Raw genomic sequence first — 27,993 nt, forward strand, 5'->3', positions numbered from 1 at the left:
TTGGCAGTTGGCGTTTAGGGTATAAAAATAATTAGTCTAAAACTACATTCAAAAGAGCATAAACTGACCTACTAATTTTATCTCTTATACTTTCAGTGGTCAAGTTTTCTGGTGCTCTGAGGATCAGTAATTGGAGCTCATCGCGTACGTGTCTTGTTAGACTACCATTCACTGAGTAGAACGGCTATGGTGACATATAAAAACTTCCATGGATTGTCTAATTCATTGGCGTATCCAGATCTTGTAACATAGGTTCAGCTAAGTCAAGCCCCTAGCCTCTTCTCCTGGCAGTTACCGCATGCTTTTCGTACATACTTAGCACATCCGCATGCATCACACTTTTCTCTTCGCCGACGCTCTACCGCTATCGGGTTCTTGGAGCTGCACGATGCCAGCTGTAGACATGGTTCGCAACACATTGTCCAAAGCTCCTGAGGGTAGTATAGAGCCCTATAGCAGTACCATGTCGTGAATTGTGAACGGTGAAGAATCCTGTAGCATATAAAACAGGGAAACACGTGGAACCTGGTGGGTTGCATGTTTGTCCATTTCTCAGCAACGAATCGATATCGCAGGTGCAACGGGGTCCATTCGTTAGGTTTGACCACATTGTTCAGTTCGCGGCTGACTTGAGCAAGATTCAGAACATCTAGAAAGTCTAAGAATGATGATATCTTTGCCAACACCCATGCAGGGAGTTTCTCAAACCGCTGTCGTTGCCGCCGCGGTTGCATACAAAGAGTCATGGCCGCTTCAGCTTCAGCTTCATCGGTGTCGGAAACAATTCGTTCTCCATGACATCTTTCAGATTCAGTCCCATACTCTCCACAATTATGGCAGAAGTAGTATTTGAACGCACAGTCTGCGCGTTCGGCCGGCTTCAAATGAGGCCATACTTTCAAAGCTGCAGTACAGTCAAGGCAGAACGGGCCGTAATGGGTCGCTGAAAATACAAATTTCTTTGTTGGTAGAAATCTCAGGCAGTTTCTGCAAGCAAAAATCTCGACGCCTATTTTGTAGAGATGCCTATCGCGCTTGATGACGAATCCGAGGACTTTCTCTGCGCCTATGATTGTCCTTGGGTTGAGGACATCATGGAAGTATCGGTTTGTTTCCGCTAGCCTAAGAATATCTCCGTACTCTAAATGTTTTCCGATTTCGAAATGGATATCGTAAGGGAGTCTTTGAAACGATATGATGGGGTGTTGTCGTGTCATCATGGCTAGTGTGAGGGTTGTGTAAGTCAAGTCGACTGTGAACGATCATGGTTCAACGGGGGTATTCGGGTGTCTGTAAATATTGCAGGGTAGAAAGACTTTCTATTTAAATTTCCAAAAGCTTTTTCTATCAGTCATAGCCCACATCATAGAGTTCATGTGTTGCTATGTTGACAGCTAGGAAGTTACTTTGCCAGTCATAGCTTGTGTGAACTTGTCGTGAATTTTAGTTATTATGTGAGTAATCTCATTTCTATGACATATCGAGTTCTAGATCTGCGGAAATAGACCAAACTCATATCTAGATAGGTAGTTAAATGTCCTGAGTATACCGAAAAAGACTGGGTTTCAGTTAAGGTTCATGGGCAATGTAAATCCACTGGCCTCTTGAGGATATTAGAGAAAAACATGGGTCTCGGGAAGAGGTGGAAGTCAGATTAACATTCTCAGAATAGGCCTCAGTACTAGGTAGCTACGAAGATATAGAAATAAGTTCTTAAGTACATGTCTGAGAGATCTTTTTTCAGCTTCTCAATCATTGAATGGTAGCCTACTAAGATCCAACCAAGCACGTGATGACCTCCGATTACCCATGCAGGTCAACTGTTCCCAGGCATGCAACTTCTTCCTCTCATCATTTGCACTACAACAATTCGCGTCTATTCTGTTTATTACATATCAAAAGATAAACTAACCGTCTCGTCATACTCAACTTGAACTGCAAACCTGGCTTAGAATAAAAAATTAGTGAATTACGGCAATCAAACCTTCAGTGATTCACAGCGCCATGACGAGTCTCCATAATCTTCCGCAAGAGCTTCTGTACAATGTCCTGGAGTATCTAGACTGCCGAGCGCTTGGGACTATGCGCCTTGTTTGGCCCTCTCTCGACGAACCAGTCCTTCTCCCTCGACTCTTCAGTGTCGTACGACTGTCTTTCTTAGAGAAACACCGGCTTCAATTTCTAGGTATGCGTGTTGCTGTCAATCTAAAAAGAGATGCAAGCTTAACAGTTTCAATTCCTAGGCATATCCTCTTCGCCACATTTGGCGATCCATGTTCGTATTCTACGATGGCATTCGTTATGCCATACGGAAAAGCTTCACAGCTCACCGATTTGGTTGAAAGCTTTTCTCTCTGGTGATGCTATCCCGAATTTCCGCCCACTCTTCTTGGAGGGATTAGACGCTATGGTCAATCTCAGGACCTTTACCACCATCATGCTACATCATTCGCAGTCACAAGGTGATCTGTGGCGCGGGGATTCGACACCACCACTTGGACGCCTTTTCTTCAGCGACCGCCAATTCCTCACCGACGAATTTACCAAGTTGGATCTTGTTCAGGTTTTCGACAACTTCCTTGTGCCAGCTATGCTCTGTTTTGGGTCGAAAATCGAGTCTATTCGTCTTTTATGCAAGAGTATCATCATGGAAGATACAAGGCCTGAAAGTGACTTCGATGGTGACCCGCTTGCGTACTATAGGGGGTTGATCGAAGCTTTCCGTTCACTAAGGGTCAGGCTCGATTCATTCGCTCTGCGTAATGTCAAGGAGCTCGATCTTTGTGCTACTCTTCCTTCAGCCATATCATCCGAGTTCCATCGAAGAGAGTTGCAAGCCCATATGCTTGATGTAATCTTTGCTGCCAAGGAGCTCCGAGTTTTGTCTCTGCGTTCGACCGACCCCGATTCCGAAGTTAAACACGATATTAGAGATTCATCCATCTTTCCAGGGCTCCATACACTGGAATTTAAACATTTGAGTACACTCAAACTTGTGAACCTGGCCTTTTCCGTCAAATGTTTCAACGAATTGCTTGCAAAGCGTGCAGAAACGCTGCAACACATTCTTCTCTACAACTGCGCCGGAACCGAAACTGGGCTTTTAGAAGTGGTTAGGTTTGCGGCCGCCGACCGGTCTATAAAGTTACACAGGTTCTCAGTTTGCGTATCTGAGAGTGTCGGTTTGGGCCCTTGGGAAGAGGATCAAACTATGGCAGCCCAAATAATACCTGAGCAAGAGATCCTTGCCTTTATCAACAATGGGGAGGGCGTTGAAAGTGAAGCCGTGGATCCCTTTTCGCACCATCAACCCATCGGCTGTGATGACTGGCAATCGGCTTCTGAACGAGATAGATCAGAGATTGATCATTATACAGACCTGTGGGCGACTGCAGTAGAGAGCCCGGAGAGATTGACATCTGAATGGCCCCGGTGGGGGTCTTTGCACTATGCTTGCAAAGTATGCCAAAATTGAGGGCCATGAGCAAACGAAATAGATATATTGGTCACGACAGTCACGACGGCCATGTGCCGACATATCAAACAAATTGGTCGTTGGAAAACATAAGAGACGAAATTAGTGGGTGAGCTTATGCCAACCTTTCTGCTACCGTAAATACAAATAAAGTCAATTTCTTTTCTTGAGGTTAATCGTATCCTCAAAACCACAGTGGTTGTGTCAATCGGAAACTGACTTCTACACGTTTCTTTGTGCTGATGGTGGCTACATACATAAAGGACTAGACAGTGAGTTGATGACATATATATATATATATATAAAGATACAGTCTCTAAAGTAGCGATTCAGTATGGTTGAAGGATAGATCTGTTACTTAATAAGAAAACCTATCACGGTATGGAATGGTCTTGCGATACAAGTTTGAGCTAAGATGTCAATTCATTAGTTACCTAGCTACGAAAAGAATGGCACGAGAACAAAGGAATGGACTAGGCAGTATGTAATTTACGCCTAAAGCAATACTTCAACAGCTCTAGGTTCTACTCCGAATTCAGTCACGACTAGCAAAGATTCCCAGGTTAAAAGACAGTCGTGCTTAGATAGTCGGCATCGCATTGGAGACCTCGTCATGACTCACTGAAGTCTCACGACTCCGACGGGGCCAGCCCATCGGATGATCGACCTCAAACATTTTGCAAAACAAAACTGCGAATCATACCATCTCCTCAGGATCCAAGTTCCCGTTGTAGATCTTGCGATCAGGATGCACAAACTGACCCAGTGAACTCTCCCATGTCCAGTCCTCGGGAAGAATCCAAGTCTCGTTCTTGGCAATCCTCATGGCAAACCCTGTCTCGGAGTAACCAAGAGCTCTAAGGCGAGCGACAGTTGCTTCTGGAGCAGCCCTCGGATCCTTCATGTCAGCAACTTTTCTGGTGAGCATCTTTCGACATGGCTCGCAGTGGGCGTAGACGGATACTCTTTCCACAGCGCATGAAAGTCGTCGACAGCGATTCTCCTTAACAAGTCGCGTGCGCATGTGATCCTCGAGTATAGACCTGGCTGGTAGCTCTCCTTGTCGAACGAGGTGGTACACAACCCAGTTCTTCTCGTTACTCTCAAAATAGGTTCTCACGCCCTTTTCGCCCATTTTGAACTCGCAAACCTCGCATACCTTTTTCTCTTGACGATAGGGATAGTACTCGCAGTGCGGGCACTTACGCTTGGGGCTGGGCTGCCAGAGACTGGGCTTATCCACGTCTGCGGCGATCAATTGTGAGAAAATAGCCATGATGTCGTTAGTATTTCGTACAACTCTTTGTGAATAGTGCGCCTCTGTCAGTATCAAACTTCTGTGAGGGACGAATAGTTAACATAAAAAAGAGTAAATTGCATTAGCTAACAAAATCTGGGTATATATAGTCGTAAATCATCATGTCCCGCTCCAAGTGAACAAACGCATTGTGCATACTGAAACCCTGCGTAAATCATGAACAACCAAACCTCCGTCCCCTTTTTGTTTCCGGAAAACAGTGAATGAGCCTTTTCAAAACTGAATGTTGTGTCGTGAACAAAGGAATAAAATGTAGTGATGTCGTTCTTTGAGTTTGATCAACCGCCAACTTTTTGGTCTTTCTCCCCTCCATCTCTTATGTCCTCAATTCGTCATAATGTTGTTGACTTTTCGTTTCCGATGTGCATGTATTGGTGAGGCGGATAGTTTGTTAAAGGTGTGACTGGTCGTGTCATTTTGGGTCGTCGGTGTGCTTTGACTCGCTTGACGAGGGCGACGGAGATGACGCCTAGAACCATGAGGACTTCCACCACGAGAAGGCCGACGTAGACGATGTTGAGTATTTTTTGCTCACGCAAGTAAGCAAATGTGGTCATACTGCCGGGCAGCGGTGCGGAGCTTGGAACAAGAGGCATGGTAGTTTCTGGTTATTTTGTTAGTCACAAACCATGGACGAGAGACATGCACGTCACATACCTGGATATGTAACAAGCCCTGAAATAAGAAATGACTGATGTGTATATTCTTTTTGATCCTCCTTTGAAGCGATATGTGTAAAAGAGAGAACACTCGAGTGACCAAAAAAGAAAAAGGTGAGCGGTGAAATGAAATCACCAACAAGGATAGAGGAAAAAAGAGACGAGGTCCTGTCCCCAAAAACTGGGAATATGGCTTCCTTTTTTACCTGGACCGTTACTAGTTTGTTTCCTTGGCGTCGAAACAAAAGAGAGTGGGAAAAAGCTTATGGTGGTGTGCTCTGCTTCCCTTTCATGGCATGGTTAGATGTTAGTCTAATAGTAGTAGGGTTGCAAGTTCGCTTCAATGCGGTCTGGTCTCTGGGGGAGGCGTTAGAACCCAACCGCTTAGACCGCCTTGAAGCCCGTGATGGATCTCGTTTAAACACGAGAGGGGGCTTTTTTCTTTGCCCTGGCTGGCCTGACCTGACCTGTAATCAATAATCATATGCAGTAAGATCTGGCTGAACACACACACAGTGATGTTAAGGTTTATATTTGCGAAAGCCTCGTATTGCCAGGTGTCCTTTTCTCTCTGTATTTCCCCTTTCTTCTTGTTCCGTTCTTGACAGAATGAGAAAGGGAGAGGGAAAAAAAGAGGCGATCCTAGTTAAGGAACAAGGATCATAAAGACCCTGGTCTTTAAAGTCGATCGCCAACCTGGCGTGTGACCCTCAGCGCTTGTCTAGAGAAGCGGGAGAGTGGGCTTAGGTGATGTACTTTGCCAGATGAGGAAGAGGATTAAAAAATAGAGAAGTGGCGAGCGGTAATTTTCGTTGGAGGCGTTTTTATCTCGTGATGGTTGATGGTGTCTGTATTTGATACGAATGGTGTTTAACTCTAATAATGCGAATATTATTATCGCATGACTACTATCGATTATAGCATAGTCATCTCCCTGCGAAGTAAGGGTTTGTCGCACATTGATGGAGGATGGGATGAAAACTAATTTACCACTAAATTGAACAGTCGCATTGGGAAAAATCCCATCAGCGCTTGATTGACAGGGGTTTGATGCGATAGAATGGATACGTGTTAGTTGGCAAGGTAAGAGATAAAGGCGGTGATGAAGAGCCGATGGTCTGGGCCTCTTTTTTTTCACTAAATCGATGGTATAAGTGGGATTTAATCACTCAATATTGTACGATTTTATTGAAGATGGAACTATCACGACTCTTAACTCTCATGTCCGTAATAAAGTCTCGTAATTTTCAGCCCTTTATGCGTCATGCGTCAAAGAGATTAATTTAGAACCCAGACGCCGTCTAGGAACGGACGGTTACTGTACCTTACCCGCAGGACGGGAACAATTAGCGCCCATGAAGATATGTACTAAACCCAACACATAAAAGGTCTCAGAGAGGTCACGTTTACATTGCAAACACTCTCTGCATAGAGGACAGTCAAAATGTAAAACGCCATAGTAAATGCATCATCGTCAGATACGCGTGTCAAGACGCGTAGACGAATATCTCATGACTTTATTTACATGGTGTATCAATGAATATAGTACGGAAATAACAAGAATAAATGATCATCAGCCAAGATCATCATAAAAGAAAAAAAGGGTCTTGACATGTGAAAAGAAACTTCATTCATCTGCAACTTGATTTGGTCTGAGACTGTTTCATCACCTCGCCACAGAATGACAGCTTCTAGTTTGTTCTTGAGAATGCCAATCCCAACAATTAATGATCTGTTAAAGGGTACTTGTTCATCGGCCTATGACGTGTATAGTGAAATGTACTCTTCAACAGCATTCACGTGCACATCATGCCATCAAACTGGCTCCCTCTGATGACGTCGCTCAATTGCCCCGCAGTCCAGTTCCCCTCCACAGAAGCTCGCAGCTCCAGCTCCGGTCAGTCCCATTCCCAGCCAAGCCACAGAAACAAATAGATACACTGCCTGGTTGCCTCGTCACGATCATTCTTGGTGTCGTCATTCCTACTGAACCATTTGCTAGTTTATAAACAGCTGCCTCCCCTTTCATCACTTGCATATCGTACCTTTTTACTCACAAGTTTGATACCCCTAACAAAACAACACAACACACATTCATCATGTCTGCCAACTCTACTATCAACGTCAAGAACATCGCCCCCGCCACCAGCGACGGCGAGATCAAGGATTTCTTCAGCTTCTGGTAAGACCCGTCCCCTTTCTCTATCTCCTTGCAAAACCAAGCTAACATCGTCCAGCGGCAAGATCCAAGATCTCAAGGTCACTCAGGAGGGCGAGACAAAGTCCGCAGAGGTCATCTTCGAGAAGGAGACCGCCAAGAAGACTGCTCTCCTCCTCAACAACACCCAGCTCGGCACAAACCATCTTGAGGTCACCAGCGCCACCGCCGATGGTGACGACGATGTTCCCACAACCAAGAACGCTGATCGCGACTCCGACGAGATCACCCAAGAGGAGAAGCCCCGCGCCCGTATCCTGGCTGAGTACCTCGCCCACGGTTACGTCGTAGGTGATGCCGCCATCCAGCGCGCTCTTGACCTCGATTCCACTCATGGTGTCACCAACCGCTTCTTCTCCACCCTCAAGGGTCTCGACGAGAAGTACCACGCCACAGACCGGGCCAAGGCCACCGATGAGAGCTACGGAATCTCCCAACGTGCCAACAGCCTGTGGCTTGGCTTGAGCTCTTACTTTGAGAAGGCCTCCAACACACCCACCGGCAAGAAGATTGCCGATTTCTACACTGAGGGCAGCCGACAGGTCCAAGAGGTTCACGCCGAGGCTCGTCGTCTTGCTGATCTCAAGAAGGAGGAGCATGGTGGAAGTGCTTACAAGGCTGCTGGTCTCGAGAAGGTCTTTGGCAAGGAGAAGACTTCTGATACCCCCGCTCCTGAGGCTGGTCACGGTGCTCTGGGAACATCAGTTCCTGCTGCCTCTGCGGACAACGGTCCCAATGTGAGCGCTCCCGAGTCTGGTGAGAAGCACTAAACGATCAAAATTGGAGGAAATGTTAATCAAGGTGGATGTTCTTTTGTAGCCCTGATGAGATAGTATTATTGTGGCTTTGTTTAGCCTGTTAACGAATTTTTACGAATTTTACGCACGCCACAATCGATTAATACAACTTTTTTTTTTTTTTTAACCGGGTCTTTCTGTGTGATTCAATATGTCGCAGTGGGCTTTTACCGATATGTTTAGAGTAAGGTAAGTCATCCGGTTGATCATTCTACTGGTCATGTTTTCCGGGGGTAATTAATTATACGATGAGGTACTTTCGCGATTACGAACAAACATGGGGGACGATACGAGCACAAGTGTAAATGAATAAGAGATCACTAACGCAGCAAGACACAGGCAAAGGCGACAGTTATAATGATTATTTCAGTCGTGATTAATTAATTCTATCCATGCACTAATTCCATCAATTCGTTACCATCGTGGTATCATTTATTCTGATAGAGGTTAGCAATTGATCGGTGGACTCCATTCATTCGGGGTGACTGACTATTTCTCGGTTTTGGCGAACTTCTTCTCGACCTCGTCGTCGGTGATACCCTTGGGGTTTGATGAGAGGTTCTACATGGATAGGTTAGTATCATGACACCCACGTCTCGAGACATTGATGAAATCTTACCTCAAGCTGAGCCTTGGGGTCCTTGTTATCGGTCTCGTTGATGCCCTTTCCAGAGGCAGGGGGATCCTGCTGCTGGCGACCGCTCTGTTGCTCGGGAGGAGGAGATTGACGTCCCTCAGGCATGATGATTGTTGTTGTTTTGGTGGTGAAAGGGTGTAAAGTTTGTGGTTGAATTGTCTCAGATGATTGTAGAAGAGGAAGAGAAAGAATCAGATGTTTAGTAGATATAAGAAATCACGGGCACAAACAATGATTGCAAGTTGACGTCGAAGGTGGAATAGTATGCCGTCATAGGTCGATTACATCATGGGCGAGATCGAGATGAGGAATTGTTTACGGAGTCTTTACAAAGATTAGTGACCCGTCATCAATCAGAGCTTGAAGCTCACCAAACCCCACTTTCAAGGATTGAATTGGGAGGTTTTATCATGCTTACTTTGAGTATTGGATAATGTTGACAAATATTGACAAGATTAATTGATTTACTTCATAATACTCTGTTTTTTTACTCGTTGGTTTGATCTAAATTGATTTATTTTGTTCTTTTTGTCGTGGTGCTGTGATGGATGTTATTGTTACATGAGAAGCTTCATCATGAACCTTGATAAGCCATGGCTTGATAAGAGGGGATAACAACATGGCCCAGTTAATCAAAACTGAGGCTAGATTACTTCTTGCAAACATCAGTACTATATATCTTTATCACAGCCATCAGGCACAATAGGTAACATTAAGCTCATTCAATACTGGTAAAGAGGTTACCCTATAGATATATGGCGGTGTCATAATCAATGGCTTCATGAACCCCACTAGCCGGAAGCTTGGACGGCCTTAGTAGCTGCTCGGGAGCTTTCGAACATCTCCCGAACACACCTTAACCCAAATTGAAACATTCTTTTCTCTTTTCTATCAAGACCCTGAGATTTAGTCTCCGGCTCATACATCATCAACCCAAAACCAACACTTAGAAACCAAAAGAACATCTCGATGACCGGCATGCCGGACCTCAACTCAGTCCCGCCTTCACCTCTTCCTCTCGCGGCATCTCGCCGCCAGTCTGCAACAATGGCTACATCTCCAGGTCCCGTCTCGCCATCTCTAAATATCCTTCCCTCAAACCAAAGCACTGTCAACCATTCTCGTTCACCTTCGTTTTCATCGCCTGTCTTGACCGCTTCACAACCGCCTTCCCAGGAGCTGGGCGTTGGAACTGGACCTGGACCGATAAGACATCCTCGTCCGTTGACCGCTGCCGAACTTCACCTCGAGCTTGAAAAGGAACAGGAAGCTGTTGTAAGTACATCAACTTGACGATTTATTCTAGTACCACTCTAACATCTACTAGGTCAACCGCTTATCTCGCGAGCTATCACTTCTTCGAGCTGCCCAGAACGCCTCGGTCGTGTCCAACACTTCATCAACTTCTGCTGCCAACTCATCCCATGATGTAGCCGAACAGTCTCTCCTTTCAGGTGCAGGCTTTTCCATCCCCACCGCTCGACACCACCGAACGTCATCGACCACGTCTCAGGGCATGGCCAGCCAGCAGCTGTCATCGTCCTACGAAGCACGGATCCACGCTCCTCGCCCCTCGCATGCTACCCCTCTCTCGCGGCAGGATAGTACCGCCTCCCGAAGGAGCCTAACAAATTCTCCCGGACCGCAACACAGCAGCAGCCTCGACCCGTCCAATTACTTTCAACAACAGCGACTCCCGCCTACGTCGATCCCACCGAGTTCCGTTGGTGCAACACCCGGAAGTCTCAGCGAGCAACTGAGCCCCGGACTTATGCCAGCTACCATGCGATACGAGGAGACAGCATTTTACAGAAACGAGCTCGAGACTGCCAAGAAGGAGAATGACGTTTTGAAGCGAAAGATCAGGGAGTTGGAGAGGCAGGTTCGCCATCGAAGAGCTAGTGATACAAGTCGGCCAAGGAGTGACAGTGTCAGTACCACTACGAGCATGAGCGTGACCCCTGCTGGAGGAGCAAGCATAGCAGGACCACGAGAGGGACTACTCATTCGACCCGGTGGCGATCGGGACCGAGGCATGACGGCACAGAGTATCGCCAGTGTAGCTAGTGTTGGCGTTGGCGTGCCTGAGGAAGAAGTCAAGGTTGGCGAGAGTGCTGCTAGTGCTGGTGTCGCACATAATACTCAATAGTTTGGCGGATTGTCCTCGAAGCAACGGGTTTGGTTGACATAGGGAGGGCGGAGAACGGCGATACAACCACGATTTACTTTTGGCGTTGGATGAGGGTTAGACTTGTCATGATAGTTTTTATTTGCTAGTGGAATCAAAGCGTTTTCTTTATTATACATTGCTATGGAACTCAACCAGATCGCCATGGTAGCTTGTAGTTGCTAGTTTTTTGTACCCTCAAGCTCATCTTTTAGGCATCCCTCCCTAAGCATGGAGTTGTGAACAAAGGCTCTGATCGCCGTTGTTGTCCTGCACCCTGAAGTTCAGATATCGACCTTCCTGGCACCTCTCCACGACGGGTCGCATGGACACCGACAGTGATTCAGTGTCGCAGACATCAGACAGTGATTCAGGGTCATATGGACACTGACGGTGATTCAGTGTTGTAGACATCTAATCGCCGCATTCCTTGCATGCGACGCGCATCCACCCGTTGTTTTGTTCTGGCCACCTCGCCGGCGATATCCTCTGACTCACTGTCCCCCAAGGATCGTGGCTGGAAGCTTCCAAGGGAACCAATGGATTTTGATGCTCGGGACTATTGCTGTTGATGTATTCCAACACCGATTTCTCTGTAATCAATACCGGCGGCGGCTTTACCCGTCGGTAACTAGTATCATAGTCCGGAAAAAACAACAAATCGGTGAAGCTGAACCTCAGGATTTCTTGCAGCGAATCTGATGACTTCGGGAATGTTCGAGTCAATTTGGCAAAGCATGATGTGTCGTAGGGTGGCTGCATGCCGCTTTATGAACTCCTGAAATGGTTCGTCGCCTAGGGTGAGTCGGACGAATGCCAATTTGATGGTCCTGAGACGGGGTAACTTGACGTTGAAGACCTTCTCTAGCTGCAGGCCGGGAAGAGAAGGAAGACTCGCAATTACCTTGCCTTTCCAGCGGACGGAAAGCTCCTCAAGATTGACTGCTTTCTAGACGAAAGACTTCCTCCTGCAACCGAAAGATGTACTTCAAAGGATCCTCACATCTAAGAGATGTGATGCAAGAAGGTCGGCACAAAGCAGGTAAAATTGTATTTAAGAGGCCGTCAATATCCTCTTTTACGTTGAGGTGGTTCTCGGGAGCTGGCTGAGATGTGAATGTCCGGAGGTTTGGCATGGCATCAACACACATAAAGAAATCGTAGCGAACTGCTTGAGAGTATCCTTTGATGTAGTCATCTGTGTTACCGTCCTCCTCGCATGAAGGGAGAGACTTGATGAAGAAGACTACCTCTTGAACATGCGGTGCGATGCGCGGGGAGGATGCAACCGCCTTGAGTTTTTCGATGCGCCTTTGAGCGAATGTGATGTGAATCTTGCGGAATAAGAGCGGAAGAATTATCCCATCGAGATGGGGCCAACACAACCGCAGACTCGCTAGAGATTTGCGAGGAAGGCGGCCGATGATAATGTTGTTGACCAGTTCAGCCGGGAGGTCTCCAAATTTGGCCATCTCGGGCTTGGGACGCAAGATTCTATCTATCACGGTGTCAGCAACTTTCAGTACATATTTGCGCCGCATCGAAGTCGGAAGCCTAAGCCTTGGAGCATAGAAATAAAGAACCTAAAAGTCTGGCCTAAGGAGCATAAACTCACCTAATAGATTTCGTCTGTTGTGCTTCCAGCGTCCACTCCTGATGATAGATGAGGCCTGTGAGCCAAACAATGTTCTGATGTTCCGATGTAGGTATTTGGTGGTTATCTGTTTATGAGGAAGTAAGGAAAAGATGAGAAATCGTCCGTCTATTTTCTTTTCATCTATGGCAACTATTATACCGAGGAAATGTTTCGTTGGAAAATAAAACTGAAGGCAGTGGCTGGCAGTGACTGACAGTGCCCGTTGGCAAGGCTAAGGAGTTTCTAATACCGACCACAATAAGCACTCTGCGCAATCTATCCCTTCCTTTTAATAGCAGCATACTCTTACCTAAGATTATATAGCTTTTGTATATAATTGCTATGAGAATATATAAATTGAGGCATCTTTATATTCACAACTCCATGGTTGGGTGCCTGAAAGGTCCATATCTGGGCTTCGGGGTGCAAAAAGCATGCAACCCAAAGCAATAACGGCGATCAGAGCCTTTGCATGTCAGGTGGCAAGAAGATAACAAGGTGCACTTTATATGAAAGGAGTGCGGTGACTAGCAATGATAATGGAATGAGGGCATGTCAGGTATCAGATGAATTGACATTGAGATCATAACAGACGAAATCATTAGGTCACTTTATACGCTTTAGGGACAGCTACCTATTTGGTGTGCGGGTTTATTCATGTTGTTTATGATTGCACACGCTCCGGTCACGTCTACGATAGTTTACGAATGGTGACCGACGATGGCTCGTCGCTTGTGGGTAGTTTTTGGTTTGCTGGTGGTTTCTGGTGCCAGGTCTAGATTTCTTCCTATGACCACTGCCAAATGATAATATGTACATGCTCAGACTTCTTACTTTACAGCTACTGAAAGTAATGTTTTCGATGATGAAGATTACATGCACGTGAACAAGAGTCCCATGGTTCTGCACAAACCATTCCTGTACTCCAAACACTTAAGGCTTTTTTGTGTCTAAATATTTATGATAAGACTACTCTAAAGCTGCACAAACTATGAGGCAACTTTACTCCTAAGTTCCTAAAGCCATAAGACTTTAATGTCATATATTCGTGAGGGAGGTCGTGGTTGACTAGTTCTGACACAAGATCTTCGGATCTCGCCATGACGCCCTTGGGAAGCACGGTCGTAGATGGCAAGGAGAAAATGCGTAAATTACTCTTCAATCTCCTCGTCATAGAGACCCATTTAGAGAAGTAAACGGCTCGGGGAAGGAAGACTTGCAGATCCATACGGAGAGCGGCCTTTTGCAACGGTAAACAAATGGCCATTTGCCGAAAGTGAAACCGGACACTGACAGAGATCGGCATGCTAAAAACAACGTTGTTCTTGTTGAACAAGATTGCATGCACGTGGGGGATACCTGCTTCCCCGGATCTGCAGCAAAGCTGTTTCGTAAGCAAGCTCTTGAAAAAGATCGATGCTGATAGACAATAGGTTTCACTGGGAACAACTGAAAACAGACCAACATCAATATGATAGCAAGACAATACTCTGAAGGCGTAATGAGCTGTTCTTCCTAGAAAGGATACAAAATATAGAGAGAATACAGAGGTGTACCTTTAAAATAACTAAGGGGTGAGAGAAGCTGTCTCGATTCTGCTGGTCATCCTGATCTAGACCCCTACATCTCCCGTATGTAGGTTGGAAAGCTGCAGTTGCCGTTTTCTCTCACCGTAGATCATTATCCGGTTGAGAGGGCTGTAGAGCCGGGCCGACGTTCAGAAGAATGACAACATGGAAGGTATTGGAAAAGATCAATGCCGAAAGATAGCAGATTGTCATAGTAACAGCCTGATTGCACGTCTGATGCAAACAGTAAATTGAAGATGCAATGATATATCCTTCTCCAGAGACTTAGTACATAGAGTATAGAAGCGATGTAGAGGTATACTGGACAAACCACAAAGAGGCAAGAAAACGCAATCTTGTCATGTGAGGCAGAGAAAATTGTAGAGCAAAGAAACGTTTTGCGGGAGTGTGGACGGGAGGTAACATGAAAGTGACGGATTGCGACCGAGATCAGCAAAAAGCAAACGGCGAAATGGGAGTTTACTCGATACTTATTCGTACGGTATTCAACGGGAAAACCGTTTTCAACGGCTGGACACATTTGAGGCCAGGTTAACAATCGCCATTTCTAAATTCTCAAAACTTTACGACTTTAGGTTACGTTTTACTAAATGATTTGGCAATCTTTGCGATTAGTGTTTGATATCTGTATTTATCTACTTGCTATGCTAGGCAGTCAAATATGTATCCAGTACTCAAGTTAGTGGGTAGCAGAAAGAAATAGTATGAAAATAAGTAGTCTAATAACCATAGTCTATGGAACGTAAAGTAAGCTAATAATTTCGTCCCTTATTCTTTCAGCGGCCAATTCTTCTGATCCCCCAAGGTCAAGTTCCCGTGTCCTAAACCTAACATAGGCTCCATTCCAGAAGATATCCCAAGCGCATGCGATGTTGCGACGGCAACTCCAATACGAGCTTTCCAAAAAGAAACAAGAGCACGGGCTTAGTCTTGAAACCTGAATTCCTGCAAATCGCCATACTGTAGTTTTTCGGGCGGGATGGACTGGGCATATCCTGAAGAGGAAATACGAATGTGGCCACAGGTCGACAGAATGGACGCTCTCGGATTACGAAGCGGACGGTCAGTTCACCATCTCGCCATTCTAGGTGTTCCATCCACATTGCAAGGCCAATGATGTTGACGATTTTCCAACTCGCCAAGGACAAGTTAAGCACCTAGGCAAGATTTCCTACTTCGGTCAGATTTGTCTGAAAAGCTCTCTGCAGTGTGTTGGTTCTCAGTGTTGTCGTGACCGGCAGTGCGAGGGCTTCCGGTGAGAAGATCCACAGGCTGAGTCTCAGCCTCGGCTTTAGGCCAAGCCTACAGTGTCCCAAGATATCACCTTCATCTATCGAGAATGTTATCCTCGTTATAATTGATGAAAGTCATTTTTGGATAGTATCGTGACCTGTAGTCGGGCATCATCTCCCGTACGATCACCGTCCCGAATCTCCACAAGCTTTGTCCACAGATCATGGCCATGAGACCAAAACTCAGAAAGTGATGGCAGTGCCGCGGAACACAAGCTTATTATCGAGATAGAAGTAAAAGTGCCAACGGCAAGTCTTTTCGCCGGGCACCTGGTAAGCCTTTAAGGCAAAAGTAATGAGACCGCGACGGGTGAGCGCCAAGGTCTTGGAGGGGAAATACAAATGTTGCCAAAGGTTGAAAGAAAGGATGCTCCTCGATAACGAAGTGGACGGTTAGTTCGCCATCTCTCCATCCTTCGCGCTCTATCTACAGAGCCAGGCCGACTATATGAACGACTTCTCTATGGGTAATGCGGAACATGAACCTTTGTCGAGGCCAAAATAGAAGTACCATCGGCAGGTGGTTTCCCCAGGCACCTGGTACACCTGGAGGGCATAGCCGCAAGTTTCTTGGAGGATGGCAGGCCAAAAGGCTTCTGCAAAACGGTTTAGTTTGCCGTTATCGCACTCCATTTCCAGATCGTCCATCATATGGCGAGACTAACCATGTTGGCAATGTTGCCTTTAGAGTGGTAAGATATGCACTTCTGGTCAAGGTGGGAGTAAACGTGGTGACGGCACCCCTTCTCTCTAGGCACTTGGTAAACCTGGAAGGCAAAGCAACGAGTCCGCTGCACACGTTGACGTTAAAGAAATGGTTGGTTCGTGAATGCCCATTCTGCTTCGAAGTACAGATTATCCACATGGCCAAACCAACGATGTTGGCGATGCTGCCGCTGGTATTAGTTGCAAGTAGAAATGGTGCCGGCAAGTCGCCTCGTCAGATACCTGGTAGACTTGTAGAGCAGAAGTAATGAGACCGCTAAGCTACGCATAGCCAGTCGCGACCTCTTCGAACCAATCTTCAAGACATTTTCTGGACAGGTGTACTCAAAATTGTCAACAACGAATTGCAGATTTTCCAGAGACATTGTATTGGCTCTCTGTCCGGGGCTACATGTCCGTAGACTAGCACAGGCTGTTCAAAAACTCTTTCTTGATCTTGTCCTTGTTCGGATTTGCTTTTGCCTCCGCGGGTCTTTGCATATGCAGACTTCTGTTTGAGGTCGGGCAAGACCCTGCAAGCTGCCTTCAAAGCGGCTGGATGCGATCTTGCGACGCAGGACGGCAAGCGGCTTGATGACTTGGGCATCAGGGCAGGCGATGTGATCATTGGACGATCATCTCTTCGCCTTGACCTCCTCAATCTCCTGGAAATAGTCGAGAAATCGGGTATAAGTCTGGTGGTCTGCCGCCCACTTTTGGACCCCGACACTCAGAGAGAAAGTCTGTTCATTGTTCTCTTACATTGCCTTGTGGCAATTCTCTAGTTGACGCTCCAGTTTTTCGTTACTTTTGTTGAGCATCTGGTTCTGGGCAGACAACTTCTCGACTTCTGTATCAGCAAGGTTGTATGCTGTTTTGGTAAGTAATTTGATAAGAAGAGAGAACGAAGAAAACTGACTCGAGTGTACACTTCAGTCTTCTTAAGTGCAAAGGGATGAAAAGTAAGGTCTTTTTTGAACTTTGAGGATGAATGATTATTTTGCTAATGAGTTGAACATGAGTGACGAAGCAGGGTTGAACATCTGCTGCTATGAACAAACGAACACCAAGACCCACTCCTCTACCTCGTCGATTCTATTTCTTCCTGCCAGTGCCAGACACTTGTATGTTAACTACCTCTTCGGCAGGTACTACTTAAGCTCTGACTGATACTCCAGAATCATTGGAGTACGACTTACTGTATACCCACCCACCTGCGAACAGTCGTAAGTTTGTTTATCAAAGTTTGTACCGAGTCGTGAACAGGCTGAGGATGATGACTAGATACTGCGAAAGGCGTCTTCGACAATGACGTTCTTTCAAGTTCAGCCGCCGTAATGCTTGTGTCCCACAAGCCTTGACCCTACCGCCATAGTTCCTCTTTGACAAACACAACTACCTACAACGTCCTCAGCATTCCTTCAGTCCAACACCCAAACCTACTTCTAGATAATGTAAGCTTACGCATGTCAACCCCTTTCAACGTGGTAATGTTACATCGCTTAGGTGATGTATCATTTCCCACGGTCTGTTACCCCGAATCGAGCTTTCTTAGTCCTAGACTAACGCCTGCCGCGACTGAATATTCGGATCGCACCAGCAGGAATAAAGACACACCTGTCTACTACCAACACGTATCACATACACCTTCACACACGCAACCTCTCTCTCTATATATACTTATAGACGGATTGAGAAGTGAAGAACCTACGAGGCTTGACATCAAGACTGTAAGTAATGCTACAAAGAAGATAATTATCAGAAGTAGCACAGTTGCTAACAAGTGGATAATCTAGATCGTATGAATTACGAGAACATCCACATCGACAATGAAACGAGAATACGGACAATATAGCTAAAGTTCCTTACTAGAGCGACGAGTTCTGTTCATATCGTTGTACTTTGCGCGATCGCAAGCGAAAGACTACCATCAGGGTCAAATCTGAATGATACTCGTTCTCGAACTCAATGCGAAAAGCAATTCCGGACTGCGGAAGAGGCATACCATACTCTCAGCCCAGTTGACAGGAAGTCCGAAAAGCTCTATAAATGCGTTAGGACAAATTGCAAATATGCCATTCGAGTTAATGCTATGACACCTGCAGTGCTACACACACATACTTGGGTACTCGAACAGCAAACTCTCTTAGCCCAAAGGCTATGTCACAAAGACCATGTCGCCGTACTACCAGAGTGCAAACATCTGTATCAAGTCTCGAGACAGTTCGGACAAGGTATGGAACATGATTACCTCGAATGACATTCTTGGCAAACGACGTCATGGTCGATGTGAAGGACCCAAGTAACTCAGAGTCATGCATACCGCCTTGGGGACACTAGCATACATCTCGAGACGATGTCCCTTTTTCTGTCTCTTTACAATCCCGGGTCTCATTCTCTGGCTCTGATCCGATTCATCTTCCCCTTCTACTTCTACATCATTCCACCAACAGCTCTAGGTCCCACTGACTCCTTCAATATCTGTCGCCTTCATCCGCCAAACAATGAGTCACGACAACCTGGGGCCCCATTGGGATGACCCTATCTCACATCTTCTACAGATCAGCCGCCAATCCATGAAGATGATCACAATTCTTTTGGATTGGCGTTGGCAGCCAGATGATATTATGGCAAGCTGAATCTAGGCCTGATTCCTACCCTTGGCTAGCCTATACAGTCAATAACCAACCAAGCACTTCAAGTCGGTGTCATCTCGCAACCCCATACTACAAAGTCACACTTCGATATGAACGTATGCCAACGCTTGAGGGATAGCGAACCATACAATGGTTTCAACGGACGAAGATCGCGTGTCGAAAAAAACCGCAAAAGGCCTATTCATTACCGAACGGCTGATTATGAATCCTGATCTCCAATCTTCCCTGAGTAATCTTGACGAGCTTCGCGGAGAGCCCTTCATGTGGGACGTCTCGTCTACATCGACAATATTCCATACAAGGCCAAGCAGCAACAGTTGCTGAAGCTTTTTGCCAAAATGTTTGCAGCAGCATCATCCTGTGATCTGGTAGCTCTCACCGAGACCCTGCACGATTGGATGGACAGATGTTCTTGGGCTTTCAAGGTCAGGCCAGAACCCCAGGATAAAGAAGTCGGGATACTTTGCACTATATTCCAATTCTTTTGGCTACCTGCCGGATTCACCGACAAGGACAGGTTTCCAAAGCATGCGTCTCTCGATGGCCCGGACAGTATGGTGTATCGCATTTGGGACGGCTTGGATAAGAAGCGTGGCTAATGCTTCCCGGCTCGCAATGTCTTTCTTCTACCGAAAAAACAAACAGAAAAGGATAAGCAATAAGGGCTATATCCAACCTTCCAGAACGAGCCGCTTCGCAGGCCAAATGAAAGGCTAAGCTATTCAGCACTTATTTCGGAATGGCAATCCAAGACCGACTATTCTATCCATCCTCAAACGTCTTCAGTCCAGAACAACTCGCAGCCATGGCCTAATTGGTCATAATCATTGAGCTCTGCCTGACTGCCAGACAATACTGATTTTGAACGCCTTTGATGAGTTTTGCAAACCATCCGAGGAGCGGAAATCGGAATGGAAGTTGGAGATTCTTGCAGAGAGGGTTTGGTGCTGCGGCAGAGACCTCTGGCCTCGCGATTGAATATCACTTCAATGCATCACCAGACTGTGGATGGGTACTGTCCCATTATTCCATTTTTCTTTTCTTTAGGAGTGGCTATATGGGAGCCTATCCGCGAGGGGGGCCACGAGTTAAACACGGGACTGGCTGCCTGGGTATCGACGATTCCCCAGTATACCTGGACAGCATCTTCAGGTTTCGATTTTGCAACCTTGAGTTTAACCTCGAATATTTGCGAGAAGAGTTGATTGGAAGACTTGGCCCTTGTAGGCTTCGCCGCATGCTCCTCTGACTTCCCCAACTAGCCCCCCTGGATATCGTGCGCTTCTGAATCTTATGGATGTATGAACCCAGTTGTCACAGCTATCATCATTCACTGAGCCTCGTTGATCACGCAACCCCCGACGAGGCGACCTTCTTTCGCGACATGGTGCACCTGCGGTGGGAGTGCATGCTCCTACTGGCGTTCCTCCTGACGCTGCGGGGCGTCACCAAGGGCGAGGGTTCCCGACCGGACGACAAGCTTTCTAAGAAGCGCAGGGCCTGGCACCCCCAAAGACGGCATCCCCAAAGATGACGAAGGGAAAGGAGAGGAGACGGCACATTCAAGCGGATGACACAGTGTACTTCCCCGATGCGCAATCAATTCCGGACTAAGAGATTCAGCGATTGCACCCAAAGGATTGCCCTATGGCTCATTGGGACGGGATGAACCGTGTCATCCCACTACTTCAGATACCTAAAGCTTGACAGCTACTGGATCTTGACACCAACCTCGATTCAGACCACTATTGGAAACGGTCATTCAACCATATTCATCATACAACCAAGTATGAATCAAGGCACCATTGCCAGACAGTTTGGCCCAGCTTAAGCGAAGATGTTTCCACTTGTCAAGAACAACGTCGAATTACGGCCAAACGAGAAACCAAAAAGGAACGATAGGGAGAGATTGGGTACCCGTTATGGTGGCATCGATATACTCACCCACCATGTTCTCTCTCCCAATGAGAAAAAGGCTCATGCGGACTGTTTCTCGAATATCAATTCCGATAAATCAGCATAGTTGGTTACAGCGTAATCAAGTCAATTGTGAATCATAACACTGAGACCCTCAATAATAGGATATGATTCATTGGCATTCGACCCGGAGAAGCCTACTTTGAGTGATGTTACATTCAAGAGGATCTCAAACGCGACGATCACGAAGGCTCGGATGAAATTGTATTTGCGGGTTACAGCTGTGCTGAGCAGAATCGAAGAGCCGTTCATTTCTCTATTGGCAGGTTGGACCACATGGATTGCAAACCCGTCTCTGATTGGCATAGCAATACTTGGACAGCAGAAGAGGAACAGTGACCGCATCGAACCAGCTATCCAATATATAAACCGCACGCCTCTGGATTATCATCCTGCCAGGAGAGTTACAAATGACTTTCCATGCACGCTGGGAGTCGGACGAGAAGTATGAGGCACTTTTCCGGACCGAGACGCAGACTCGTCCTGGATACCGAATTTTCTCTAAACGGAAAGGCTCTCTATGAGATTTCTATTATTGGCTTGGATACTGGAAAGTGTATCATCAATGCACCGGCATTGAACAAAACCGAACATGACCCAGCAGAATTTGGTTGCCACAGACTTGGACTTCATCACCATCCATGTATGGGACGGGACAAGCCGTTTCGATCCGTGAGCCTCGGTACTCTACCCAACAAGGCCACGGCCAAGAACGCCTACTGTAAATGGCTATCTATGCATCCCATCTTATAAGACGATGAAGGGACAGCCATGGGAATTTCGGATCTCCTTGCAGTGGTGGAATTCACACCACACTGTTTGTGGCAGAGCTGATCTCACTCGATGAATACCAACCTCGAATTGGAGGCATCGGTAAAGGGAGCACCAGCTACTGGTCTACCTTTTCGAGTTGCCACATTCTGTGACATCTTGTGCGATACGCCTTATCCTCCACAATGCCCAGCCAGTACATTACCAATCTATTGAATTCAGAGAACGGGAGAGATTGACCCTGAAGCGGGGAAAACGAAATCTCTTGCAATTGATGACGAAGGCCTTTGCATTCGGCATGTGCAGGGTGGCGTACTCAAGATCAACCGTTAGGTATTGATAACTACAACGACCTGAATACCAGAATCTTGCATCACAACGTACAAGTTGCACTGGCTGCCAAGAGATCAGTACACTCGACAAAGGCAGCGGGGTGTCTGAAATGACGTATTCACTCAGAAAGACAGCTAGCATGAGATTTAAGACTGCTGGTTTTACTCGTCGTTCGTTCGAAACAAAACCGAAATTGGTCGGATTACCGTTTACAATCCTTTGCAACCCATTGGAAGGATTATCAGCCTGAATCACAAATGTCAACTATGACTGACCCAACAAGAGACGAGGGGCATTGTCTTGTCGATTCCCTTTTCGCCAGCGCAGTTCCGACCAACCAGCCGAAGCTTGTGTCGGCTGTTGAGGATTCCCACCTGCTATTCAAACGCTTTCGGTTCTAGAAACGTGTGCTTGGACAACAAGTCTATTATGTCTCAGTATGATCTGACTATAGATGCGATTTGCGCAGGAGCACAAGGAGCCTTAAAAGACCACGATAACGAGGCCATTGTTCCTATGCTTTTGGTTCGCTCCTACGTTGAAGAGGAATGTTCAGACAGTGCCGGAGATTTGAGGATCTCGATCTGAATTGCGATCTACAGAGACTTCTTAAGTCCCCTCCGGTAACTCAGAACTTGAGCATTTATACATTTCCATCGCTCATGGATGTGATATAGTCCTCATGAGTCCCTCCGACAAAGACCAAGCGGTTAGGGGGATCCTCCGTGTTAGCGAGCCTGGCTTCAAAATATACCGAGCTCGCATGAATCTCTTTTATGGCGAAGGGTCCCTTCGAAAAACCATTCAAAACAGGGTACCACTGGTTCTCTACGGGACTGGTGTGCTTTGATCTAGTCCGCAAAATGGGCGTTAAAATCTATCCCACTGACAGGCGACATCACTATCATCCTGTAACCTCTCAGAATGACTGTTCAGCTATTCGGCGCAGTCCTCTTGAGTCAGTCCAGTCCCTACCACAAGCAGCTTGAAAGAAACTCGAAGTGATCGAATCATATACCCACAAGGGTCTCCAGAGAAGACCAACGAACACCACAGCACTATGGAATGCCCGAAACTCCTGGTCCTATAGATTCATCTTTCGCGCAAGTCTCCCTGATCAGACCATGAGAGGACCAAGCATTCTGGAAGCAAGACATCCATCCGACCTTTCAAACAATTCGCATAATACTCCTAGTTAACACATCAAGCCATGCATTCAGCAGTGTCGTTCAGTTCGACGCGTTGACGTTTGTGCTTCTCTTGAACTGGATGTCACAATTGGCGAAGAAGTCAGAATTCAACCTCGTCACTACGTTTGGTTCCTGACCACGTGTGGTTCCTCGAATTTCAGATTACAGAACCTACATTTATCAATTGCGACACAGCGAGGATGTGATTGTCTCTCCTAGCTTCGGTTGATCAATCAGACTTGCATTTCAGTGAAAAGACTATTCTTTCGTTGAATAACGCCTCAACGAGCTTGAGTTTCTCTGGCTTCCAGGCCGTTTTTGAAGCAACACGGATAGTCTGTACAAAGTGTACCTGCAGCAACAGGTTGTCCGATACAGCTGCCATTTGTGACAGCTCGAAGTGTTGCCGCCCGTGTTGCACACGAAGTCGAAATTCAACACCGAATCTTTAAACTCTTGATTGGGAATGCAGAAGGTTGGGTAACCACAGAAGAGTGTGGGGAAGACAATGTCCAGAAGGCCACTTGCCGACCTTGTGGAAGAGAAAGGTCTAGCATCTTACTCAGACCTCATGAAAAAGGATGCAAAGGCAATGCTCACCTTTGAGGTGGGTGCAGCCTGCGAGCTAGGACCGAAGTGTGTGGTCGGAACCAGCTGGTGGTTTGTAGACTCAACCGCCCCCAACAGGACTCTCCAGAACATCTGGAGCTGGGTCAGGCAATTAAACCTGTCGATACTGCTTACAGCGCTTGTCACAGTGGCAGAGACGCAGATGCTTGGTCATCTTTTATTATCAGCTGCGACCGGCCGAGCTATCATCCCAAGCATTGCCGTGCACTCATCCGAACTTCCTTTGCCCATTTCGCCTCCGCAACTACGATGACACGGCCATCCAAGCGAGTTCCCGACGATGACAATACCAAACCGAAGCAGAGACAGCTGCAAACGTCCCCTCTGCTTACAATTCTGCCGGAGATTAAGAACATAATCTAGAAGATCATACTCCCCCCACGAATTCACCAATGCCGATATTCGGGCGAATAATCTCAGCTTCCAGTTCACTATATCGCTATCAAAGAAACGCCAGTCGCATTCTACTACGTTGATAGCGAGACAGGCTTTCACGTCGATACAGCGCCAATAGAATGGATAACTGGAACGCATGCGACAGTCCGAGTCGGCATTGCGTTTGAAGATCTCATAATCTCCAATACGCTACCGTTTCAACAACGTTCAGGGTTCACCTAAGTGTGAGATTCTCATCATTCAGAACTCAGCTTTATGCCGCTGGACTGTGGAGATTGTCACACACCTTCCCATATTGACGCTGTGGGCTCCGCCATGCACTTGACCGTGTGTCTCGTGCAAGACGAGTTCGCAGAGCGTATTCTCGGTGACGTTATCATATCCAGTGGTACTCACAAGTACTACGTTGCGATTGTACCCTCTGGGAAAATCTGACAGACCAAGGCCGTGATCTTATCAGGACGATCAAGTCGGCCGACTTTGACGCTTACCGCCAAGGCGTATCTAGGAACGTCAAGATACTGAACACTCCTTATCCAATCGCCTTTGGCAAGCCGGCTGAGATCAGAAAGGAGGTGAAACGGTTAATTTTCAGTGAGGACATGGATAAGGAAAAGAACATGGTTGACGCCGAATTGGCCATGCACCTCTCTGAAGCCAAGGCTGAGGCTTCATGCCAAATTGTGAAGGCAGCTATGCCTGTCGCCGCTTCTGCGTTTGGCCTCGCCGCCCTGCCGGCTCTTAATCAGACCCCTAGTATACATATCCTTGCTATCCATCGTGCTAAGCATACCTGGCCTTTCACAAACTCGAACATTCCTACAATGCGTTGGGATGTAGTCGAATCTCGGCGAAGGATGTTTGGCAAAAGCCAGCTTGGCCCTCCACTTCAAGATCGTGAGCAGCCTCCGACTACCACACTAAATTGCTGGTAGATATCGAGCTTGCCTTCGACTCGCTTGTCCATGATGTCAAGACCAACTCGACTGCGCCAGACCGTCTACCTGTCAGCTTTCCAACCTCGTCATCCGACCATCATCCTGGAATGACAGCACCTTTTTTCTCATGGACCTACCGGTCGATGCCTCTTTGGGCACATACTGGGATGTATCTTGGTGTGCTTTGTCTTTATTCATTGGTCAAGTCGTTTTGTCCATGTACAAGTCAAGTACCATGCCTGCTATCTGCGGCAGCGAAGACCACCAAGATCAGAGGCGAGAGATCATGTTTAGCACCAGACCACAGGCTATCTTTACCGCACTCCAAATCAATGGCGAAGCAATCGTGCAAGACTAGGAGTCTGCACTAGCGTCTTCGTCTCAGGCGTGGCTGAGTAGAGAATGGCAATCCAAACAAATGCCTGGCTCTCTTTGATGAAGGACTGAGCTAATAACCGCAATCTCGCGACAAGGCACGCTATTATGGGGGATGCACTGAGTGCGTGAAAAAAGAGCATCACGATCAACGAGAGAAGGGGAAAGTAATTGCAAGGCTGTCAGAAGGCTGACATTAATGCGCCCGATTGCATCCCTGAAAAACGAGAAAGCATTTATCATACGGCGCAAACTCTAGCTACCCAATCATGTGGCAAGTCTTTTGCCAATAATGAGAGCCGTAATAGACACCAAAAGAAGTGTATCCAATGTGCGGACCATCGTCTTTTCGATGCGAGTGTCACATAATTGGAGCACCGTCGTCTTACGATATCTTGACTCACCGTGATGAGGCTAAGAGTACCAAGAACAAGGCTGCAATAGCACAGCTAGTTAGTACAGAGCAGCCACATCTGACGCTGTGTTTAGCGCTCCGTCTCACTACGAGGTCATAGCTAGAGGATCTTCATCTACCCGCACTCAAACGGAGCACCTGATTGTTATTGATATTAAATGACAGCGATCTCGCTATAGCATCTAAGTTGCATGGTATACAACATCTCTACTACGAGGGTCACAACGCAAATTACAAGTTGCCAACTCATGCTATCGGTTGCAGGGATCTCATGAAACGTATAGTTGATATTCATATGATCAACGACGCAGGGCTCTTGGCTCTTGCCCGCATAGCCTCATATGGCCTTGAGGATATTATCTGAGTTACTTGCACGTATATTCAGATCCGAACCAAGATCTCGAAGACAGACGAGAACTTCAAGCATATGTAGCCTGCACTCCTTCTGGACTATCAGAAGCGAGTACTACCAGCTACATGAATCAACTCAAACCTGGAGTTACTCGAAACGATTTCCTGAAAGTGGTGATCACTAAGGTGATGAACCAGAACAAGGCTGAAGGAAGGGCAGATTTCGCCAAAAATATGAAGCATTTGGTTGCAATGGCACTAACAAGGATTCAACGAGTCACTGTTCCTGCTCAATACTACTGCCGTCATTCGTGCTACGGCTTTGAACCACATGGTGGCAGAATCCCCAAAACAAACTGTGAATCAGTCCATGAAAAAGTTCTTGACCCCGGATTGTCGGCAAATCCCCTGACTGCAACGGCAACAGTTTGAGAAATGGCCAAAGTTCTTGATAAGACGATTCACTATCATCAGGCTCATCTCTCAGTAATACCCATACACTTGTTGCGTCTTAGCAGACACCCAACCAACCAGCAGCTATACCAACGGAAGATTGAGCAAGTAGCGGTCCTGTTATCCAGCATTCCTCAATAAGATAGCCCCACGGTCATTGCACTTGCATTCATACGACACGAGAAACATATGGCCTTGGGAACTTGGTCCTGTGTGTATCCCCAAGCCACGATTTCTATCGAACATGGCCTCCGTCCTCGGCCACAATGGGTCGCTCAGCTTTTGCTGTCGACTGTTAGCCTGGACGTTTCGCGTGTATTGCCATGGACTCCAAGAGGTATACAATCTACCTTACTTCAACGACCTAACCACGCCATATGTATCGATAGGGGCGAAACCTACTGGACATTCAATAGCATGGATCTTTGTTGAACCGCGTCATCCCACTTCTTCAGATGCCCAAGGCAGTCTGGGGACTGCTCGGGCGGCACCCGGCTCCCATGCCACAATTAAAAAGTGGTTTACGCGATCACTTCGAGTAAATGTCCATCATCATGCAAGACATCAAAGTCGGAAGTCCATGGTAGAGATGAAGAGGATGGTCACATTCGTCCAGGCGAAATCATCATGTACATGGATAGGCATATTGCCCTATCCAACTGCTATTTCACTTCAACTTCTGATTTCCAGACTCGAACGACACATGACGGATCAGGGTACATCGCTGCTCACCACAAATGGGGATCACCGCAAGAGCGGACATGTAGTTTGTGTACATCATGCAACTAAACACAAGTTGCAGTTCTTTCACGAGATGACGGGTTTTCAGTACAAGAATGCTTCCTTCAGTCTACCAGATCTAAAATCTTGGACATCGCACTGCCGTCGAAATGGGACTGGTGGAAACGTATCAGAAAGCTTCGTTGTCAGCATCGAAGCCAAGCGTCGTCTGAAAACCTCTGACAATAACCCTGTCACTTCCGACCACGCTCTTGCACAGATGGCTTACGAGGC

General features: G+C 46.8%; 9 protein-coding genes across 9 annotated transcripts; 5 read left to right on the top strand and 4 right to left on the bottom strand.

Annotated features, from left to right (window-relative positions):
• Positions 1–2,004: 2,004 nt before the first annotated feature.
• Positions 2,005–3,475, top strand: FSST1_009569 (uncharacterized protein; the record flags this gene model as incomplete). The annotated part of the gene is made up of 2 exons (XM_083226556.1): positions 2,005–2,185; positions 2,244–3,475. 2 exons carry the CDS (start codon positions 2,005–2,007, stop codon positions 3,473–3,475), a joined length of 1,413 nt encoding a protein of 470 aa, XP_083085530.1.
• A 697-nt stretch (positions 3,476–4,172) lies between these two features.
• FSST1_009570 (uncharacterized protein) lies at positions 4,173–4,751 on the bottom strand (the record flags this gene model as incomplete). Its single annotated transcript, XM_083226558.1, has 1 exon — positions 4,173–4,751. One exon carries the CDS (start codon positions 4,749–4,751, stop codon positions 4,173–4,175), a length of 579 nt encoding a protein of 192 aa, XP_083085531.1.
• Positions 4,752–5,125: 374 nt separating this feature from the next.
• On the bottom strand, positions 5,126–5,389 carry FSST1_009571 (uncharacterized protein; the record flags this gene model as incomplete). Its single annotated transcript, XM_083226559.1, has 1 exon — positions 5,126–5,389. One exon carries the CDS (start codon positions 5,387–5,389, stop codon positions 5,126–5,128), a length of 264 nt encoding a protein of 87 aa, XP_083085532.1.
• A 2,162-nt stretch (positions 5,390–7,551) lies between these two features.
• Positions 7,552–8,440, top strand: FSST1_009572 (uncharacterized protein; the record flags this gene model as incomplete). Its single annotated transcript, XM_083226560.1, has 2 exons — positions 7,552–7,634; positions 7,690–8,440. 2 exons carry the CDS (start codon positions 7,552–7,554, stop codon positions 8,438–8,440), a joined length of 834 nt encoding a protein of 277 aa, XP_083085533.1.
• A 516-nt stretch (positions 8,441–8,956) lies between these two features.
• Positions 8,957–9,209, bottom strand: FSST1_009573 (uncharacterized protein; the record flags this gene model as incomplete). The annotated part of the gene is made up of 2 exons (XM_083223894.1): positions 8,957–9,028; positions 9,087–9,209. The coding sequence occupies 2 exons, from the start codon at positions 9,207–9,209 to the stop codon at positions 8,957–8,959; spliced, it is 195 nt and encodes a 64-aa protein (XP_083085534.1).
• Positions 9,210–10,073: 864 nt separating this feature from the next.
• On the top strand, positions 10,074–11,253 carry FSST1_009574 (uncharacterized protein; the record flags this gene model as incomplete). The annotated part of the gene is made up of 2 exons (XM_083226561.1): positions 10,074–10,379; positions 10,432–11,253. The coding sequence occupies 2 exons, from the start codon at positions 10,074–10,076 to the stop codon at positions 11,251–11,253; spliced, it is 1,128 nt and encodes a 375-aa protein (XP_083085535.1).
• A 432-nt stretch (positions 11,254–11,685) lies between these two features.
• FSST1_009575 (uncharacterized protein) lies at positions 11,686–12,743 on the bottom strand (the record flags this gene model as incomplete). Its single annotated transcript, XM_083226562.1, has 3 exons — positions 11,686–11,886; positions 11,930–12,213; positions 12,275–12,743. 3 exons carry the CDS (start codon positions 12,741–12,743, stop codon positions 11,686–11,688), a joined length of 954 nt encoding a protein of 317 aa, XP_083085536.1.
• Positions 12,744–19,488: 6,745 nt separating this feature from the next.
• Positions 19,489–19,749, top strand: FSST1_009576 (uncharacterized protein; the record flags this gene model as incomplete). Its single annotated transcript, XM_083226563.1, has 1 exon — positions 19,489–19,749. One exon carries the CDS (start codon positions 19,489–19,491, stop codon positions 19,747–19,749), a length of 261 nt encoding a protein of 86 aa, XP_083085537.1.
• Positions 19,750–24,762: 5,013 nt separating this feature from the next.
• Positions 24,763–25,382, top strand: FSST1_009577 (uncharacterized protein; the record flags this gene model as incomplete). Its single annotated transcript, XM_083226564.1, has 2 exons — positions 24,763–24,835; positions 24,892–25,382. 2 exons carry the CDS (start codon positions 24,763–24,765, stop codon positions 25,380–25,382), a joined length of 564 nt encoding a protein of 187 aa, XP_083085538.1.
• Positions 25,383–27,993: the final 2,611 nt, after the last annotated feature.

The sequence above is a fragment of the Fusarium sambucinum genome, chromosome II (genome assembly GCF_050947815.1).
Source record: "Fusarium sambucinum isolate potato_lamoka chromosome II, whole genome shotgun sequence".
Taxonomy (NCBI): domain Eukaryota; kingdom Fungi; phylum Ascomycota; class Sordariomycetes; order Hypocreales; family Nectriaceae; genus Fusarium; species Fusarium sambucinum.